Below are 22,034 nucleotides of genomic sequence, written 5' to 3'. Positions count from 1 at the left end.
ATAGAAAAGAAAATTAGGAAAGGCAAGGCTAGGAGATAATACTTTTTTGCATTTTGCTTTTTCCTTAACGGTTGACATGATCTATTATAATAAGAGACTAATATGTTTAGCCAAAAAAAAAAAAAAAAGACTAATATAGAAAAAAAAAATATATATATATATATATATATATCCCAAAAAACAATTTACACTTATGCTTCCCTACACATCTCAGTGCTAGAGAATATTGTTCAAGTTCAACCTTCAACCTCAAATACTTTTTTTTTTAAGTTAGCACTGGTGCAGTGTCGGCTGAATAGTGGAGCAAGAGAAGTGGTCGCCTAAGACCCCAAGTAAAAAAAAGACCCCAAATTTTATCTAATAGTGTTATTTATAATCAATAAATAAAATAATTTTTTTTACCAAATGAAAAACAAATAAAAAATAGAGAAAAATGCAACTTCCACAATATTTTTTACAACACTTTTACAATTATGCTAAGTAGCAGGTTGTTACAACTTGTTATTGATGGCAAAAAAATAATTATAGTGATATTTTCAAAGAGCGAAAAAAAAAAAAAAAAAAAAAAAAAAAAAAACAACTTAAAACCTAGGATTTGTTGTAAAAAAATATCGTGAATGTTGTACTTTTAAAAAAAATAAGAATAATAATAAGAGTTTAGTTAGCAAACTTTTACTAGTTCTCGTCTAAGTCTATCACTAACACCACTCTTTTACTTACTATTATCAATCTACCATATCAATAAGTATGAAAAATTTTGTCAATTTTTTTTTGTTTATAAAATTTCTTTAAAAATTTTTTTTACGTAGTTTATGTTAATTAGTAGTAATTTTGCATCTAAAACAAGATAATCAATTTTTACCTTAGACCCCCAAATACATCAAGCCACCCCTGCACTGGTGTCTTGAGAAGTGGTGGAAAAATGGGTATTCTAAAATAGTGGAGAAAATAATATTAAAAAACATGAATGTGAAAAGAATATTTAAATGAAATAGAATTTAGAATAAAGAATTGATTTTTTTTTTTTTTTAGAATCGAATTTTATTATTTTGAAAAGTGAAAATGTAAAATAGAAAGGATAGGTTATTATTCTAATGTAAATAAAAAATTTTGCACAAGCCAACGTAAATGCTGTTAATAGTAATATAACTTTTAATTGAGTCTGTCACTAATATTATTTTTATAATGTACTAATCATAAGAATATAAGTTTCTATCCCAATCTAAGCTCCCATATTAGCTTTACTAGCCGTAACCTATCACACTTTTTCTTTTCTTTTCTTTTCTTATATAAAATAACTAAATTTTAAAATAAAAAAGGACACAAGTCATACGAGTCTTTTGGCTGAATATTGCTAAATTTGAAGTTAATTTGTGTTATAGGTACTGTTTCAACTTATTTAGGAATCTGAGGAAAGAGAGTGAATTTCGACAATACCATTGCCGAAATTCAACAAAAGTAGGAGAGATAAATTTTTGATTTTCGGCAACACCATCACCGAAATAGGAGGGAAAATTTTTTATTTTTTTTCCCTCCTATTTCGGCAATGCCATTGCCACATTTCACTCTTTTTTTTTTTTTTTTTTTTTTTTAAGAAATGATATGTGCACACAATTTTTACAATATTTTTACAACATTTTTACAACAAATCACAGGTAATTAGTTATTATTAGTTAAAATTTGAATTTAACACTGAGATTACTTTTTTAATCCAACAAATATAATTTTCCACCAATTTAGTAAAATATTGTAAAATTTGGTGCACATTTTTTTAATATTAAAAAAAAAAAAAAAAAAAATTTTGTGGCATTTTTTAAAAAATAGGAAAAATAGGTTATATTTATTGGATTAAAAAAGTAATCTCAGTGTTTAAATTCAAATTTTAACTAATAATAACTAATTACCTGTGATTTGTTGTAAAATGTTGTAAAAATATTGTAAAAATTGTGTGCACATATCATTTCTAAAAAAAAAAAAAAAAAAAAGAGTGAAATGTGGCAATGGCATTGCCGAAATAGGAGGGAAAAAAAATAAAAAATTTTCCCTCCTATTTCGGTGATGGTGTTGCCGAAAATCAAAAATTTCTCTCTCCTACTTTTGTTGAATTTCGGCAATGGTATTGCCGAAATTCACTCTCTTTCCTCAGTTTCCTAAATAAGTTGAAACAGTACCTATAACACAAATTAACTTCAAATTTAGCAATATTCAGCCAAAAGACTCCAAGTCATACGGTGAAATATAAAGTAAAACAGCTGAATATGATTTTGTGAAAAATATTATCCACTTCTTGAAAAGGAAATATAAGGAAATGGATTACATTGATTTGTGGGGTAAGATACTAAGGAGTAAGGTCCATGGATTTTTTTTTTTATTTTTTTATTTTTTTTGAGCAATGGATGATTTATAGTTATTGTGGACATTGATTGTCAAAGGCTTATCCATTGCTTGAGCTGGGAAAAATAATACCTTATCCATTGGATGCCGTACTATTTTCTGAGTCAGCTAACTGCTAATATGGATAGACATATGCCCCTCATTGTGTGATTGTGTCATAGGTCCACTTTTTCATTTGTCCATTCCATAAACACAGGAGTACTTTCAATAAATATGTTTTTTTTTTTTTTCAATATATTACTTTTTAATGTTTAAGATTAAGAAAACGGTCGGTCCATGAATTTTTTCCCAAGTGATGCATCAAAAATTCAACGAGAAATTTGACTGGTCGAGTTGTCTAGAACATGGATTCTTCTAGTTACTTCTATGGCCATTGGATGAGCCAGGTGAGATTTTCAATCAGAAAGAAAAGGATAAAGCCAATACATTTCTTTCAATTTGGTTCTTCTTGTGAATTTTATTGGTTCAAATTTTGTTGTTGTCAATCTACATGGTGGGAATAGATAAGAAGAAAATGGATATTTATTGCTTAAGCAAAAAAATTGAATTCAAAAGGCAAAGTTATCTGTTATTGGACAATAATATCAACACCTTTAATAACTATAGTTCCGACTATCCCACTTGTAGGATGAAAGATAGTCTAATTTTTTTTAAAGATAATTAAAATACGATGTTAACTCTATAATTTGAGCTTTTTTTCTCTTTATATTTCAAGTATTTTTGTGTATGAAGAGATGTTAATTCAATAATAGCCTATAGGGCCTTTGGCAATTGTTGCTTAACTTGAATTTTCTTCTTCGAAACAATATAATTGTTTTTTTTAATCATTAGCCAGACATTGAGGAAACAAGTTATGAAATCACTTTTAATTCTCTCATGTTTTGCAATTTCTTCCAAGAGATGAGTATGGTAATCGAATTATGGAATCATTTATCTTGGTGTAGTTGTTTGGCTCCACATTAGAACTACTTGGCTTGGATGCCATGGATTTTTTTTTTTTTTTTTTTTTTGGGCAAGAAAAGAATGGGCCACATATGAAATTTGTATGCTCCACAAAATAATGTTTGGTTTTATAATATATGATCTACTATGACATGTCACCAAGTTAGATAAGTCTCATAAATAGAATCATTGGTAGTTTTTCTCAACCCAAAAAAAAAAAAGAATCATTGGTAGTTAGTGTTGACTCCCTTTTTCTAATTCAAATTTTTTATAAGTGAGTTTTGTAATTCATTTTGATAGCTTACAATAGACAAAAAAAATGATGCTTCGTTGCCATTGTGTCTCCATGAAATAATTATAAATATATATATATATGTATGTATCTCTTTTTTTTCTTTTTTATAGAATTCTGTCAACTCTTATTATTCTCAATCGGCGGTGAAATGACCAACTTTATGATATAAATTGTCTTCTAGTGTTTGTTATATCTAATCTGTATTATTCATTAAAAAAAAAAAAAAAAAATCAGCAATTTCATAATTTGGAGTTCTTTTTACACCAGTGGAGTGAAAGAACTAATCATTAAGATTAGTTTATAAACTTCACTCGAAATTTTCTTATGGGCCATACAAATATTGTCCATCAACAGCTCAGCATACTTAATTATATTAAATCAATAATAGTAACACTTATCATGGTGTCTCAAAGAAAAAAAAAAAAAAAAAAAATCTCAGCATAATTGTTTCCTCTCTTGTTTTCTAACCGTCCTTTTCTTCTAATTTAAGGTTTCAGTTTTTTTTTTCAAAACCAAAAGAAAATTCTTATTGCTTAGTCTCGAAACTTGGTATACAGTTCTTGTCTAATTATTCCTTCTTCTTTTTTATGAAAAATAATAATAATAATAAATGATTAGACAAGAACTGTATACCAAACCAAGAAAAGGAATAATTATTCCTTCGGAATCTAAAATGAAGGCATTTCAAACTAAAACGATTTTGTTTGATTCTAAAGGAAAAAAATATATATATATTGTGGGGCCCAAATAATTTATGGGCCGGACCCGTTTACCCGTGAAGGGGGCCAGAAGCCCAAGCCAAGGAAAGGCTGTGGTCCAAGTTCGGCGGGATAACCTTAAGATTCAGCCGAGGACAGTTCTGTTCTCGGCAACCCCAAAGCCCCACCAAAGAGAGGGGCAAAAACGGTATAGGATTAAGTTTGAAAGGAAATCTAAAATATCCGGGGAAAACTGCCCTTACTGCCATTCAATACTCTGAACCTGACAGAGTCGCATTCTTTGGCTTCTACAACCACCCTCAATGACTTTGAGTATGGGCTGATGGGACAAGTATCAGTCTTGGAAAGGTTGATCCTATACGTGGACGAAGGACAATGAACGCAGAAAAAAATAAAAGGAAAAATAAGTAACCTAAAGAAGGGGCTGGAAAAAATGGCTAAAAACCAGAGTCTCCCAGTCTACCTCCAGGAAAAAGGCTCCAGGGGTGAAGGAAGACTTAACCTTGTATGAACATCACGAAAAACCCACCGCCTGGCGACCAAGGCCTAGCCTTTCAAACCCACGCTCTACAAATGATATTGTTTGGGCCTTTTTCCGTGTGAACCCAACACTGTTACGGTTCGTTACGAATCGTGTCCTTACAATTGGCGCCGTCTGTGGGAAGGCTTGTGTGTTGGCATAGGCGGTAGGTCGGGATACTTCCTTTGTCATTTCTAACGGTTGGTTATAGAGTTTTAGTGTAAAGTTCCGTTAGGGGCTATGCTTCTTGATTAGGGGCTACGCTTGTCAGCGTTAATCACGCGAATGGTTCTAGGGGCTTGGCCGAGGAGCTAACTCTCCTAAAGCCAAGTTCCAGCGCCAAAAGAAACTAGGTTTTGGACAGAACCAAGGCATTGCATAGTCCTCGGACTCAAGCCTGTGGGGAAACCAACTACTTGGATGAGGAAAACTAGGTTTTGGACAGAACCAAGGCATTGCATAGTCCTCGGACTCAAGCCTGTGGGGAAACCAACTACCTGGATGAGGAAAACTAGGTTTTGGACAGAACCAAGGCATTACATGGTCCACGGACTCAAGCCTGTGGGGAAACCAACTACCTGGATGAGGAAAACTAGGTTTTGGACAGAACCAAGGTATTGCATGGTCCACAGACTCAAGCCTATGGGGAAACCAACTACCTGGATGAGGAAAACTAGGTTTTGGACAGAACCAAGGCATTGCATAGTCCTCGGACTCAAGCCTGTGGGGAAACCAACTACCTGGATGAGAAAAACTAGGTTTGGACAGAACCAAGGCATTGCATAGTCCACGGACTCAAGCTTATGGGGAAGCCAACTACTTGGATGAGGAAAACTAGGTTTTGGACAGAACTTGCATAGTCCTCGGACTCAAGCCTCTGGGGAAACCAACTACTTGGATGAGGAAAACTAGGTTTTTGGACAGAACCAAGGCATTGCATAGTCCTCGGACTCAAGCCTGTGGGGAAACCAACTACCTGGATGAGGAAAACTAGGTTTTGGACAGAACCAAGGCATTGCATGGTCCACGGACTCAAGCCTATGGGGAAACCAACTACCTGGATGAGGAAAACTAGGTTTTGGACAGAACCAAGGCATTGCATAGTCCTCGGACTCAAACCTCTGGGGAAACCAACTACTTGGATGAGGAAAACTAGGTTTTGGACAGAACCAATGCATTGCATAGTCCTCGGACTCAAGCCTCTGGGGAAACCAACTACTTGGATGAGGAAAACTAGGTTTTGGACAGAACCAAGGCATTGCATAGTCCTCGGACTCAAGCCTCTGGGGAAACCAACTACTTGGATGAGGAAAACTAGGTTTTGGACAGAACCAAGGCATTGCATGGTCCTCGGACTCAAACCTATGGGGAAACCAACTACTTATAAGGAAAAACTACATTACATGGACTTTAGGATTTATCCGAGGAAAACTATCCACTAACAATTGGGTTAGTTCTTAAATTGCGAGGATTCTCAAGTCTGCTTTCGGGTCTGCAGCACCAAAGGGATCGATGCAATATAGAGCAATATGTCACCTGAAAAACAATCTGAGTTCTCTACTGCTTAGTCAAACTCCTCGGACGGTATTCTCGCACTTATCACAGAATATTCAATTGTTACCTCGGTTAGTTTCCTAAGTTTAACTTACTATGAATTATCGTCGTAATGCCTGGTAGTGTTGGTAAATCAGAATTAGTTGGGTTATGTTTCAAGGTTTCCCGCTCTAAGTATCATTGAAGAAACACACACATGGAGCACACCCTTTCACAAAGTAGTGTTGCGAAAAGAATAGTATTCAAAACAAGTAAATAAATTTCTCTTTTTACTAAAACAAAGAAATAGTACAGCGTACAATGAAAAGCTGGAATCAGCTTATGTCAAAACTCGCTACATAATTGAAAAGGAAGATACAAGAGAATGAGATGAAGCCGAGGAGGTAGCACAGAGGAGAGGTTGACTACTACTTCAAAACCTTGTTCTTCCTCAATGCTTTTGCATTCCCATAACTTAGGCAGTAAAAGAACCCAACTTGAGCCTCACACCGCTGAAGGAAAGGTGCAAGGAGCCGGGAGTTGAGGAGCCTTCACCAAACATTTGCCTGCAACGAGGCAGAGGTGCTAATGGCGAAGAATCTTTCTTCTAACACACCAAAATTATGGCATGAACAGAACCTGCTTCGGATTTTGACTAAAAGAGGGAGAAACACCCTTTCCCCTTTGTCGAAACGGAATATTCCCTTGAATTTATGCCTCCTTTGCCCGTACCTTACTATTTTGAGTCTCAGGAGGACACGGTGCCTCTGTGGCGGAGAGAGTTCATTTTCTCCAACCCTCGCCTCAAACATGATATACTAAGGGAGGAAACTGAAGGATTTGTGCGTAAGTAGAACAACTGTCTCTCCTATTTATTTAAAAAGATAAGGTGGTGGCATTTAATTCCCGCAGCGTCCCAAGGAATGTTACAGACAAAATATCTCCGGCTCGATTTCCAACGCCATCTGCAACCATGAGATTAAAGGAGTCTCGCGAAGGCGCACCTCGAACACTGGGACGCCAAAAAGTACCGCGTGCCCAAAGATTACGAAAATACCTTTTAATTTGTGGGCCTAGTAAATTCGCGGCCCAGGCCCGTTCTGCATGGAGGCCTAGGGACTACAGCCCATGCCGAGGAATAACCGTTGCCGAGGGCAACCTCCTGCTCGGCACCTTGTGAAATACCTGAGGAAAGAGAGAAACTGAACTATGGTCCTCGGACTCAAGCCTATGGGGAAAGTCCTCGGCTTAAACATTGTAAAATGTTAAGGCCAATAAGAGTGTTAGGATGATGGCGGGACGCTCCACTATTCGGTAGCCTAAGGGGGCTGTTCATTTTTGTGGGTAATATGTCTTCGAATGATTACTTCCTACACCGCATAGAGCATCTAGTTCTAATCTCGGCATTGTTTCGGGCAAGTATCGTTATTCACAGGTACGCATTGCTATGTCAAACAATTCTATCAAAGTTATGGTGACATCTTTTTATTAGCAACCATTTTTGGCCTTAGTTGTCATTGATTCAAATGCTATATTATTGTGCCGAGCAGCGCTTGCAAATTTGTAAAAACATAGAGACAGAACATGCGAAGTAAAATAACAGCAATTTTTATTAATATGAAAAATTATTACAACGAACAAAAAGGGACTCAAACAAGCCTATACAAAAGGTAAACTGCCGAAGCAACGATAACATCCGCAGTACAGATAAGTAAATAGCCAGGTGTCTTTTAATCTCGTCTTCAAAGTCTCTCCAATCTCTGCCTCAGTATTACCCATATTGAGAGAAGAACCTTCTTTGAAAAAAGATGAAGGAAAAGGAAGAAGAAGATGGAGGAGATGAATGAAGAAGATAGGGGAGATGAAGAGAGAAGAGATGAAAAGAAAGAAAAAGGAGCAAAAGAGGGAGAAGGAAAAGCACCAGGATGGATCTGGTGCTGGGAAGACTAAGAAAGAAAGGTGGAGGGAGGCGCCAGTGAACGAAGAGGGGAAGAAGCAGGGGCGCTTGGACCCTGCTTCAGTCCTGACTCCTAACACACTGGTGCCATATTAGGTATGCTCATGAGAGAGCGGATGGTACCGATGATGGGTGTCCTCGACTTAGTCACGCCGAAAGTTTGACGTGACGAGTCCCTGCTTCGGATTTTGGCTGAAAGAAAGGTGAGGTTGATTTTGAGTCTTCGCCATCCCTGTCCTGACCGAGCCATTACGAGCTTTATTGGAACGTGGCGTTTATGGGAGGGGTATGGCTCCTTCATCACTCGTTGTTATGGTAAATTGTATCGCGATTTAGTGTATAAACTGGTGAGTAAAATAAACTCTAGGGGAGGCCAAGTATTTCAAATCTCAGAAGGATGAAAGTGGACTCTTTACAAAAACAATAACCTCCTACCTTCCTTCTTATATAGAGGGTGGAGCGGGAGGCATTTAATAGGTTCAGATCTCCAAAGGAATCTGCAAACACAAACATACCGGTTCCATTTCTCCACCTCATCAAAACAAACCGTCGAATTAAAGTAGTCTCGTAAATAGAGGTCATTAAAGGCGCGTTTTGGATACCCAAACGATAAGAACGCATCAAGCGTAAAATTAAAAGACTGTCTCATAGACCGGTGCACTTCCTGGGCAGATGAAGAGCCGCCAGCATTGTTGATAGGCCGAATTGACTGGGCCATAATAAAGGCTCTGTGTTACCAAAACCCCCCTTTCCAACCAAGAGGTTGGACAGCAGGGTTTTAAGGGGCTATTGTGGGGCCCAAATAATTTATGGGCCGGGCCCGTTTACCCGTGAAGGGGGCCAGAGGCCCAAGCCAAGGAAAGGCTGTGGCCCAAGTTCGGCGGGATAACCTTAAGATTCAGCCGAGGACAGTTCTGTCCTCGGCAACCCCAAAGCCCTACCAAAGAGAGGGGCAAAAACGGCATAGGACTAAGTTTGAAAAGAAATCTAAAATATCCGGGAAAAGCTGCCCTTACTGCCACTCAATACTCTGAACCTGACAGAACCGCATTCTTTGGCTTCTACAACCACCCCCAACGACTTTGAGTATGGGCTGATGGGACAAGTATCAGTCTTGGAAAGGTTGACCCTATACGTGGACGAAGGACAATGAACGCAGAAAAAGATAAAAGGAAAAATAAGTAACCTAAAGAAGGGGCTAGGAAAAATGGCTAAAAACCAGAGCCTCCCAGCCCACCTCCAGGAAAAAGGCTCCAGGGGTGAAGGAAGACTTAACCTTGTATGAACATCACGAAAAACCCACCGCTTGGCGACCAAGGCCTAGCCTTTCAAACCCACGCTCTACAAATGATATTGTTTGGGCCTTTTTACGTGCGAACCCAACATTGTTACGGTTCGTTACGAATCGTGTCCTTACATATATATATATATATATATATATATATATATATATACACGTGTTGTTCTTAAATTTTGGGTCCAGCTCTATTTCAGTGTCTAAAATTTGAAAAGTTCTTTCTTTTTCTTTTTCTTTTTTTGAGGGAAGAAAAGTTCTTTCTTAGTCTTATAAAAATTGTAAACGTATCAAATTTGTCTTTTCTGTAATGTTGTTATTATAATTTTTTGCTTATGTGATAAAATTTAACTAAGTTAGGTAATGGCATGCTTGGTCATAAATCATAATGACAATGTTATGGAAGGTGCGGAGCTATGTTGTCCCTTGGGGGGGCCTCACCCCCCCCCCCCCCCCCCCAAAAAAATTTTGATTTCTTCTACTGTTAGGCTATGAGTTTGATAGCAAAAAATAAGTAAAAGGCTATGGCTCCCTGGAAAATAATGACCCCCCCCCCCCCAAATCTTTCTAGGATCTCTATTTATTAGAGCATCCGTAGTAGATGTTCTAAAAATTATGTCATTTTACCACATCAAATGCCTACTTTATTATTTTACCACATCATTTTACAACATCCCATTTATCAGATGTTTTATAATTCAATTTTATACATTAAAATAATATTTACTACACATTAAAATAATATTTACTACTCATCAACACAATAAACAAACAACAAATAATATACATATCTTCCGTGGCAAATTTGCCACGATACTGTTCAATATTGCAAAACAAAAAAACAATATCCCACATCTACTAGATGGGCTAAAATTGGGTTTGGTGTGGGATATGTGCTAAATATTTAGCATTTGGCACATATCCCACATCTAGTGTGGGTGCTCTAATAGATAACTCAAAGTCCTCAAATAAAATACTAGTTAACTCTCCCAATTGTCCAAATGATTTGTTGTCAATCCAAATATCCAATAGACAATAATCCACACTCTCAAAATATCCCATAATTGCTTTCAGTTCCAGCTTCTTCTTGTGTCTCAGTATTTCAGGTTTGTTTGTTTCTTCAACATCATATGGGCATTTAGATTTATGCTTTTTATATATATATGATAATGGTCATTTAGTTTTATGAATATGCTTTGTTTATTAAGTTGTTCAATTTGTTGTATTGCTATATGGTAATATATTATATCTCTTTCCATATCATCATTTTTTTTTTTAATTTGAAATTAGGAGCTGAATAATTCATTAAAAATATGAAAATTTTCAATATTAGGATAATGATGGGTTGATGGTGCTTAAAATAATAGTATGCAAATTTTTGTATGTGTATGGTAAAATAGACTGCCTTTTGTACTTCCATTAATATTTAAGAGTATGATAATATATCAAAGTTGATAATTTTATATTTATAGATTTATGAATTATGATTTTTCTATCAATATTGCAACTTGGCCCCCCCAAGTACGAATTCCTGGCTACGCCCCTGTGGAAGGATTAGCTTGGTATGTTTACCATTTTTGAAGGATTGAAAAAGAATTTTTCAAAAATTTTAGATACTAAAATGAAACCTCGACCCTAACGTTCGAGACCAATCATATATTTTCATCTGAAAATATAAAAAGGAAAAGGAAAAATGTTTGTCATATTACTGGAATCCATTAATCCAAAATCTTTCCAAGTAAATTTGAACCATGTTAATGTTTCAAATAGTTACATATGAATTTCATTAATCACTAATTTCTTTTAGCTTGACCAAAAATAAAAGGAAAAGGCTATTAGTATGAGTATTGTTTGTTTGTTGTTTTTCAACTTCTTTAAAGTTATGCAGAAGAAATGGATATTTGGCTAGTGGCGATGGATATTTGGTAAGAGGACAACGTATTGTCAAGGTTAACAAAACAGGTGGACTCCAACCAAGCTTGGCTGGAGCCTGGAGGAGACACCACAAGTGATTGCAAACGTGGTCCAGAGGGCCAATTTGAAAAGCAAAAACACTTCTTTTACTTGAAAAGACATGAAAAATATTTGTGATTGGATATAAAGAAATGTTCCAGATTTCCATTTATAATGAACTTAAATTTGGTGAGGGTAATAATGTTTCCCTCACTCATCTGCCTTGGGTGAACCATGTAGTTAGTGCGGGATATTCAATGTCTCATCATCAGTAGTCTTAGGTTGAAGTCTGTTACTGTTGTCAAACTTTGTGCCAACTCTGTGGGCTGAGGCTCATGATATTATTTGGATTGAACACTCACCTCTGTCCTCCACCAGCTATGATAGTACTTGGATTCTATTCTATTTCAGCAAAGAATGAAAGTTGCTTTCCCTTCAAAAACAATTTTGTGAACTTTACTTTATTATTATTATTATTATTATTTTTGAAATAGTGACAATATAACGCTAAACTCGTAAGTTGAATCATTTACTCTCTAGACTCCCAAGCATTTTATGCATGAGAAGTTGTGAATTAAGCCTCTTTTCCTTAAGTTAAGAGCATCTGCATTGCATCAGCAGATGCAAAAATTTTGTCCATTTTGCAAAAAAAACATGCTTTTTTTTATTTTATACATTCACTTTTACAAAACACCCACATCAGTTTGTCTATTCTACACATTTATTCAATAAAATATTCATTCTTGACTCAATACCCAACCACCATCAACTATCAAAAAAAAAAAAGAGAGAGCAGTGGCGATCATCAACCCAGCCTCCATCATCAACCCACCCATCAAAATCCCAAAACCACTAATCAAAATCATCAAAACCACCAATCAAAACCATCAAAACCCACTAACCAAAATCATCAAAACCATCAAAACCCATTGATCAAAATCCCAAAACCATCAAACAAAGAAAAAAGATAGCAACGACAATTGGCGAGAGCTGCAGTGATCGGTGTGAACAGTGGCAAGTGAGGTGATCAACAGTGGCACAGCTGTGGCGAGACTCAAGAGAGCACCAGAGATAAGTGGAGGAAAAGAGAGCGTGAGGTGAGAGTCAAACTAGAGAGAAAAAGAAAGAGTGAGGTGGAGAGAGAAAAAAAATAGTAAAATATGAAATGCAAAGCTATAATAACCATGTATATATGCATGATTAATGTAGCATTTTTGCATTTCTACAAACTTATGCAAGCACTGATGTGAGTGATTTTTTGATTAAAATGTGTAAAACTAAGTACTTTTTGTATTTTGTAAACTTTTGCAACCACTGATGCGGTTGCTTTCTTTTCCCTCTTCCTTGTGTTTGTTTTAAAAAAAAAAAAAAAAACAAACAAACTGATACGGTTGCTCTAAATACAGCAAAGTTGGAACTAGATATGGAGCAATGCATTAAAATCGTGGTAAAGCATTGATGAATTGGGTTTGGGCCCAATTAATATTATTAAATTATGTCATTCATTGTTGATGAATTGGGTTTGGGCCCAACATTTTAGTATTGATTAATGTAAGTTTTTTTTTTTTGGACTGAAATCGATTAATGTAAGTTGAAATCCTGATACAAACGTTAGAGCTGTTGTTTATGTTCAGAGTTCAAAACCCGGAAGAAAAGGTTCGAAACTTCGAATCCAATACAGCACCTAAGCTAGCAAAAATGCCGAGCAAGAAGAAGAGGAGAAGGCCTGAGTCGGAGCGACCCACGATCCATCCAAGAAACAAGTACTCCGAAACCCGACCCGACTTTGCTCTCTTGGCTTCTCTGTACCCTTCCTTCGAGCCCTTCGTCTTCTACTCCCACGACGGTGGTCGACCCAGAATCGATTGGACCGACTTCAACGCCACACGTGAGCTCACACGTGTCCTCCTCCTCCATGACCATGCACTCAATTGGTACTATTTCACTTGCTCCTTTCTACTTTATATGCATTTGGGTGCTCATATTTCGTTGAAAGTTTGTGTTTTTCTTTGAGAGAATTGTGTTTATGTTTCTGCGTGTTTTTTCTTTGGTCGTGTTTTTACGTTAGAATTGGATTTTATTTTATTTTATTTTTTTTATGCTTTTGGGTGCTCAAATTTCGTTGAAAGTTTGTGTTTTTGTTTGAGAGAATTGAGTTTGTGTTTCTGGATATTTTTTTTATGTAAGAATTGAAAATACACACACACTTTTTGTTAATAACTCAGAAATTTGATTAACAAAACAATGAACAAACACCCAGCATCCCAAACAGGTTTTGAGAGACACAAAACCTTAGGCATTGCATGAGTGACACCATTTACATCTCTGTTAACCCATTTGAAGGAGCAACTAAAAAAAAAAAAACTTCCTAAACTCAAGAACATTAGACAGAATAGTTGTAATGTTCCAGCTGCTGCTTTCAGACCCTGCATTCATGCACAGTTTTGCGTCACTGTCCACAATGATGATCTATTATGCAGCACCTGATTTCTTAGGTTCCATAAAGATTCCAATGTGAGGGCCATTTTGTGTATACGTAGAATGCACAGGGTTGGCTGCATCGTTGTGGCTTGCTCCAGTAGACTGTCTAGGAGGATCTAGTATTACCTTTACAATATCAGCACAAGTGTTCAAGTTTAGCATATCAGGTTTTAGACTTCAGTTGCAGCCAAACCAAATGTGTTTGGCCACAGTGCAGTGGAAGAATAAATGAACATGGGTTTCCTTGGCTTCATTGCATGGCACACATGTAGAGTTAGTGATCCCCAATCGTTGTTCCAGGTTATCTTTAGTTTATAGCAGCTCAAAACCAATTCTCCATAACAGCATCTTCACCCTTTCTTGGATTATGAGGTTCCAGAAGGGTTACCAATTCACAGGATTAGCTGCATTAGTAGCCTGATCTTGATTCCCTCTGTATGCAGACTTTATAGAGAAGCAGTCTCTAGGATCTTTTATCCACATCAACTTGTCCTGAGTAGGACTAATAGGAATTGAGATTCTCTTGATGGCTTTAATGGACTCTATCCAGTAACTTACTGTCAATCCAGTTTTGATTAATGGGGCTAACTAGGCTTGACACCATCAATGAATGGAACTTGGGCAATGGAATCATCCATTACTTTTTACTTATAAATTTCCATTTGTGAGTAAAAATCTTTGTTAAAGACAAACCCAGAAACACATGCTTTTAGGGTGCTCAAATTTATTGGAAAGTTTGTCTTTTTCTTTGAGAGAACTGTGTTTGTGTTTCTGTGTATTTTTTCTTTGGTTGTGTTTTTATAAGGCATAGAAAATTTTTATTTTTATTTTTTAAGAGGTTACCCTGTTTCTGCATTTCACTTATTCTCTCTTTGTGACTTTGAAACAAACGTAATTGTAGAAATTCAATACGCCTTAAAGTGCTTTTTTTAATTTTAAATGAGAAAACTTATCATTGTCCAAACTATTTGCAACATTTTTTCCACATCAAGCTGCCTATCAGTCATGACAAGGGAACACAGCAACTATACTGCTAACAAGAATCAAACACAGAGCTAGGAAACCTCCATAAGCAACAAAGAGCCTCTATTCAAAATAGTTTGCATTTAGTTATGTTTTTGTTACTTCATATGCTACGTGTGAAACTCTGGAGCTTATTAATATGAGTGGGATTATCAAATGCACTCTGAATCTGTCTACCTGTGTGTTTGCTGAGAATGTTAAGTGTTGGCAAATTCCAAGCGACAAGTCATGTGTCAAAAGGGTTGTATTTAATATTATAAAGTTACGCAAGAGTCTATGTAAGGAATTGCTTGAAGACATTGGAGAATGGAAGGTTTGGTTGAGTGAAATCAAGACTCGCTTGAGCGATCTTTAATGTTGGTCACAATCCTCAAGAAGGACAAATAAATGAGAAGGATGGTTTGTAGATGAGTATGAACTTCAGTGTGAAGTGATTGGGTTCACTCCTTCTAATGGAAGGGATTCATATTTGATAGCTTGACTTAGCTTCCTGAGACTCTTCCTTGACCTTTACATTTTAGAGATAGTGGGTCATATTCTGAATGAAGAAGTGACATTGGTTTTTTGTTTAAAGGTGGTAAGGGTATATTAGGGAATTCATGTACTATGTTATGGTTTCTTGGGGGCAATATAAATACATTGTAAACCTCAATTTTTCATAAAGTGAAAGTCTCAGCCACTTGCTTCCATGGATGTAAGAACACTGCTGAACCACTTTAATCTCTATGTTGATTTTTCTCTAAGTTCTCTCTATTTTCACTCCCATTGCTCAAATATGGTATTCTCAACATTTGAGTGAGACTCTGGTATAAGGAATCCTAACTCTACAAGAAGTCTGATTGAAGCCAAAACTTTAATCTATCTTTATATATATTTCTTGATTCATGACTTTCAAGACGGAAGAATGGCTGCTATACCTATAGAATCAAAGAATTCCAAGAGAGCCTTCTTTCATTGAACCAAAACAGATAATCCTTTCCCATGATTTTACTACCTTGAGCCAAAATTAATTTTCCTTGAAATCATGGAGTTTGCTCCTTGACAATGAGTTCACTGTTGTTGCCTTCTGAAGAGACTTTGGATGTGTTTGTTTGAGTAGGAAGTTCTGTAGAAGGATTCCAGAGTTCTATGGCCACTATGGTAGAAGGCGAATAGGTTGTTAGCTGAGATTGCTTAGAGAGTCTAGTTACAAACGTCTTGTAAGTCTTTACTGTTGTAACCATTTCTTCAATAGTGAATTTCCTATAGGATTAGGTACCCCTAAAATGGTTTTTCCTTTGAGGAGTTCATCAAAGATTTTCCACTTCATCACCAAATCTGTCTGTGCTTATTATTGCTTTTAGATTTTGGTGATATTTACTGTGGTTGTGCTATCTAACAAGTTGTTAACTTTGAACCTAATCAGAAATTTAGTCATAGTTAATCTATTAATCTCCTAGTTAAGTCATTGGGGTCTAAATCAGAATTTTTCATTAAGGACCATGTTTTGTAAGTAACCAAAATGCAAACTCTTTGTCTTTATGATAACATGTTATGTAGGTGACCATAAAAATAAAGTTCAACTCATTTTGCCCAATTAGTAAAACTTCTAAACTTAGTTTTGAAGTACCTGTAGGCTGCTAAGTGCTAACTAACATTGAAAGGCAATTGTTATGTGCTATGCAATTGCATTAAGTGGTGAAATTTTCTTGGAAATATCAAATGTGGAATTCATTGTTTTCAGGAAATTCCATGATGCCTCTCTTTTTGGATAAATTTCAGTTTCCTTGTTTTTTGATATCACAGTGAGTGAGCCCTTCATTAATGAAATTTTTATTTGTGAAGTCTATTCAATGTTGGGTAGAAATTTTCATGTGATTAATTTATGTGAATTCAATTTGCTAGGTGGATTCCTGATGGGCAGCTTTGCCCTACGGTGCCCAACAGATCCAATTATATCCATTGGATTGAAGATCTTCTTGCATCGGACATCATTCCAAAAACTAACACCAGTGGAGGTAATGTGAGGGGTTTTGATATAGGAACTGGAGCCAACTGCATTTACCCACTTCTTGGTGCATCTCTTCTCGGGTGGAGTTTTGTTGGGTCAGGTAGCTCTTCAGTTTTGTAGTTATTGTTAATCAATTTTGGTATTGATAATTTGTTTTATGTCCCATACTGAATCTATTAGTAGTTTGATTTTGCTGTATCTTGGTTGCAGATGTCACTGAAATTGCACTGGAGTGGGCTGAGCAAAATGTTAAAAATAATCCACATATTTCACAACTTATTGAAATAAGAAAGGTTGAAAGCTGTGAAGATGGTCCTTCAATGGAAAAGTCACATGATGGTGAGTCAGTCTCTTGTGAGAGCAAAATAGAGTTGAGTGCGTGTGTAGTTAGGGAAGAGGTGCATCCTCTGCCCTCAGCTTCATTTGATCTGCATTCTGATGCAAACAAGAGGTATAAAGGGCCACCTGTACTTCTTGATGTGGTCAGGGATGGTGAGAGGTTTGACTTTTGCATGTGTAATCCTCCATTTTTTGAAACCATGGAGGAAGCAGGACTGAATCCAAAAACTTCCTGTGGTGGGACTCCAGAGGAGATGATTTGTCCAGGTGGAGAAAAAGCTTTTATTACTCGTATTATTGAAGATAGTGCTGTTTTGAAACAGTCTTTTCGGTATTATCTTTGTCTGATTAAACTGTTTGTATTAATTAGCCCCATGTCAATGTAGACTCTCTTTTGAAAATTCAGTTTTCTCTTGTAGGTGGTACACTTCAATGGTTGGGAGAAAATCGAACGTGAAATCCCTAACTGCGAAGCTTTGGGAGGTTGGAGTCACCATAGTAAAGACTACAGAATTTGTCCAAGGCCAAACATGTAGATGGGGGCTCGCTTGGTCTTTTGTTCCCCCTGTGAGGAAAATAGTATCACTACATGTGGCTGAGAAGAATGTCATGTCTTTCATGCTTGAGGTCTGGATATCTATATCTCATTTTGTCTAAATAGTGTCCTGATTTTCCCAGTGTCAAGAAATTTATTTCGCTGGATTTAGTAAAATTTCTGCAGGGGTGAATTCCAGATTACATGGCCTATTTACTTAGAAGGCATTCCTTGGTTTAGCTGCTTTTGATGATCTGGCACCTTCAAAATCAGATCCCCCCTCCCCTTTTTCTCTATTTGGTACATAGAATTTTCTAAGAACTGAATGCACCTGGGAGAGAAGCTCATGTTGCATCATTGAATAAAATTTGAGGAAGACCCTTGGCCCTAGGAGTTCCATTGAACACCATATAAGTTTGCTACTAATGTTTATGCCTAAGAATGTTGTCCCAAAATCCAAACATTTTCTGTATCATTAATTGGCTCCTCAGACATGTAGAACAGTTTATCTTCTTTCTCAATTAGTATAAAGATAGGGATCATCTAGTTACTTTATGGGTAAGTGGAAAAGAAAGATGCCTGTACTAATTCTACATTTATGCTCATCCAAGCAATAGGGTCAAAAAAGTAACAAGCCTTTAAGCCTTTAAGCCAAGTTATGCATTAGCAGACTTGTATTATATGTACTATATATTCATACATTATTATCTTGGCATATGAGGTTTTATAATATGCATTAGTTTATATCTAGATTCTCCTATCATGTATTACCCATTTCTCCCTGATGTTACATCTTTTACTGTGTTGTTTTCAATTTCATAGGGTCTTCAACGCCAATTCAGTGCCATTCATATATTGCAATCAGTTGAATCCTTGTTCCGTAGTAGTGGGGCAGCCTGTAAATTGAATACCTCCTCATTTACAGTTGACGTAAGTTTTATCACCGTTGGTCTATTTTTGCATCTGATATAATTTGCATGTGATATCACTGTGTGCTTACATTCTGCACAATTTCATTTTAATAGATCACTGCATCAAATGATCATTGTGATGCAATCCTGAAGAATGAGTTACAACCTCTTGATGAAGTTAGCAGTTGTCAACATGTGCAAGAGACATTGAATGGTTCAAGTTGTTTGCTCCATCCTTCAAATAATTTATGTATTCGCATTTCGGTATGCTTACCTCCTTTCTTGGCTTGGTTATTGAGTTTGGTAGTTGGAACTTGCAACTTATATTGAAATTGTACTGCCCATCATAACAGGTTTTTCAGCAAATCCCAGGGACACTTCTGTTGAAAGGATCATTACGGCAAGGAGATAACCCAATCCCAGGTTCTTTTCTTTCCATGTTAATATTTATTAAATTTAAAATTTTAATTTGGGTTAAATGCAAAAAGCTTAAAACAACCCCTGAACTTTGGTTCAAAATCAATCTGACCCCCTCTTATTTTCTAATTTGAAATTAGACTTTAGAAGCCCCTGAACTTTGAGAAGTACACAAATTGTTTTTGTTTTTGATTTTGTTGTTGTGCGTGTGTGTGTGTTTTTTTAATGAGGAAAAAAATGAAGTAGAAGTCTTTAATTAAATATAAATTTGAACAGATTTTGTATTAAAATATATTCTAAAATGAAGCTTTTAATAAAAAAGAGGCTTAGGGAGATGAAAATTTAAAGACCTGAATGATCAATCTGAGTATTTTTCAACAGTTCCAGGGCTTCTAATTTCAAATTTGAAGATCAGGCCTGGGTTAGTTTGAGTTTGACCCGAAGTTCTGAGGGTGTTCTTGCATTTTACCCTTTTTATTTTTATCTCAAAGAAGCTCTTTTTGTGGCATTCTAATCCTTTTTTACAGTCTTCCAAATTAAAATTAAAATAAAAGTAAAATCTGGGAATAGAGTTTCAACCTAGCTATACACAAAATATTCTTGTTTTACCAATGTCTTTGTGTATATAAATCTTTTCTGTTGATCATGCTCTATTTGGACTATTTCTTATGTTCAATACTTCAATCATCTTCTCTCGCTTCCTTCTCACATTGACAGCCTTCACTCTTTTTCGTCTTGCCCTCACCTTTTGATGCCCTAATCTTGTGCTCTTAGCACTATCTGATAGGTAATTATCAGTCTTTTGCCAAAGTTCTTTGAAACAATTAGCATCTCCTTCTCCCATAAACAAGGGTAAGAAAGAGAGGTAATTGGTTCAATCCCATATGGGCTGTGAGTTTTATATGTCTATCAAAAGAAAAGGCAGTTATTGCCTATTGGTCTTTCTTGGATACCAGCAACTTCAAAACCTTTTTTCCTTACAATATGCTACCACATCTCCTGAAAGACCAACAGCTGTGTCTTACTATACTTTTTTCCTTTTTATTTGTTAGTGTCTCCTGACCATGAGTCTTTTCTTCTTTTTCATTTTTTTGTTAAATAAAATAACTTTATTCAGCAAGATGGAATGAGACTTCTCCACCGTTGCTTCATTCTAATTCACTCTGTAGTTTGTGACTTGTCTTGTACTAATATTAGTTAGTTCTTCCAAGAATCTTTTAACTTAACTGGCACCTTTTGGTGTTTCCAATAGAGACATCTAGTGTTCAAATCCTCTTACCCCCAACCATCAATGTATCAAAAATAGTAATTAGTTCTAGATCATCCCATGAATATTTATGACCCATCAATTTCATCATCCTAAATATGTTTACTTTTAATCTTGCCAATTATTACATCTTTCAAGTAAAAGGGAGATTGCATTAATTGAAGACTGAAGTGACTCAAAGAGTAGCTTAGCGGGCTCTCTAAAATTATTGACAACATGATGTGCTACCTGTTGTTATCCAATCTTGAGCGTTGATCTGCATAGCTTACATCACTAATCTGATTTGCTTTCCAAGCTAATTTGTGGAATAATTTTATTAAGTTGTGGTTTATGTTCTTTGCAGGAGCATTCTCATCAATATTTCAAAAATTAGAGGAAGTTTTGAGATATAAATTTTGTAGATAAAGGCCACCATAGAGTTTTGCCAGTTTGAAGAGGTTGCTGAAAAAATTGATTGATCTCAAGCTGAAGGCTGTTGAGCAGCAATTATTCTTTGTTGTACATTCTTTCATTTTCCCTTTACTTGTTTGTTTTCTTTTCCATTGCCATGTTTGGACTTTGGAGCTATAACTTTAATTGATAAATTATCCTTTTTCATGCTCCTTTCCTTTCCCGTCCAATGGTAATCTGCATCTAAACAAAATGGTTAGTGTACCTACTTGTTTTTTTATGCACATATTAAGCTATCATTACCAACACTATTTCACGCTTTGAGATATAATTGGTTTATCATTATCCAGAACAAGACTTTTGTCATGCTGAACTTGCTTGTGGTAACTGGTAATCAAAGTTCTTAGATAACTGATAAAAATGTCTCTGTCAATAAAAGTTTTATGCACAATCGCATTCATCAAGGGATATTCTTTTTGATGGATCAAGCCAACAGGTTCTAGTGCAATGAACCTTCAAGGTTAGGAAGGAAAATATGATTAATGGTTATAATAATTTTTAAGTTCCTTGAGAAGAGATTATTCTATAAACTCAGTGTATTACACCCTAACATAAAAATAAATTTTATGTTTGAGATATATGTATATCCAATGTACAAAATAATTTTATGGAAGGATTAATGGGTTGGATGGTAATTATCGTTGCTAGTAACATGTAACAAACTTATCGTAACTTGGGGCCAAATACGTTACATAATTTGATCTAAAATCAGCAAAATGTAGCCTACATATTGCCAATATTGGGGTGGCTTTCTACGTTTTTTAGATATGGCAAATAAAAGTGAACCCTTGTTGTGTATACAAACATGGAGGCTGTCAATCTTTTTCATTTCAAAACCCTCCAATTTACAACTTGCTTACTGATCCAGTTATAGAAGCAGTCTATTTTCATAGCATACTATATTACTAACAGATAATATTCACTATGCATGCACATATGCTCAGATAATTAGAAGTTAAAAAATATGTACTTTCCATGCAGCTTAAGGGGAAGGAGGACTTTGTTGAAGCAAGA

At 35.9% G+C, this 22,034-nt stretch overlaps 1 protein-coding gene across 3 annotated transcripts; it reads left to right on the top strand.

Annotated features, from left to right (window-relative positions):
- Nucleotides 1-2,700: 2,700 nt before the first annotated feature.
- LOC115969591 (U6 small nuclear RNA (adenine-(43)-N(6))-methyltransferase-like) lies at nt 2,701-21,224 on the top strand. 3 transcript variants are annotated; one of them, XM_031089278.1, is made up of 9 exons: nt 2,701-2,780; nt 13,242-13,541; nt 16,996-17,201; nt 17,312-17,771; nt 17,860-18,067; nt 18,798-18,905; nt 19,001-19,150; nt 19,240-19,309; nt 20,914-21,224. In XM_031089278.1, the coding sequence occupies exons 2-9, from the start codon at nt 13,306-13,308 to the stop codon at nt 20,973-20,975; spliced, it is 1,500 nt and encodes a 499-aa protein (XP_030945138.1). In that variant the 5' UTR covers nt 2,701-2,780; nt 13,242-13,305; the 3' UTR covers nt 20,976-21,224. The 3 variants fall into 3 exon arrangements, with proteins under 3 accessions (XP_030945138.1, XP_030945139.1, XP_030945137.1); XM_031089279.1 differs by lacking the exon at nt 2,701-2,780 and adding an exon at nt 12,685-12,704; XM_031089277.1 differs by lacking the exon at nt 2,701-2,780 and having other exon boundaries at nt 13,125-13,541.
- Nucleotides 21,225-22,034: the final 810 nt, after the last annotated feature.

The sequence above is a fragment of the Quercus lobata genome, chromosome 11 (genome assembly GCF_001633185.2).
Source record: "Quercus lobata isolate SW786 chromosome 11, ValleyOak3.0 Primary Assembly, whole genome shotgun sequence".
In the NCBI taxonomy this organism is placed as follows: Eukaryota; Viridiplantae; Streptophyta; class Magnoliopsida; order Fagales; family Fagaceae; genus Quercus; species Quercus lobata.
This window is presented reverse-complemented; position numbering and strand designations above follow the sequence as displayed.

Excerpts from the sequence above, each read along its gene's own strand:
- LOC115969591 (XM_031089277.1), top strand. The coding sequence starts at position 13,234 with ATGTTCAGAGTTCAAAACCCGGAAGAAAAGGTTCGAAACTTCGAATCC. Across the intron at positions 13,542-16,995 it reads CATGACCATGCACTCAATTG|GTGGATTCCTGATGGGCAGC; the intron begins GTACTATTTCAC and ends TCAATTTGCTAG. Across the intron at positions 18,068-18,797 it reads TCATGTCTTTCATGCTTGAG|GGTCTTCAACGCCAATTCAG; the intron begins GTCTGGATATCT and ends TCAATTTCATAG.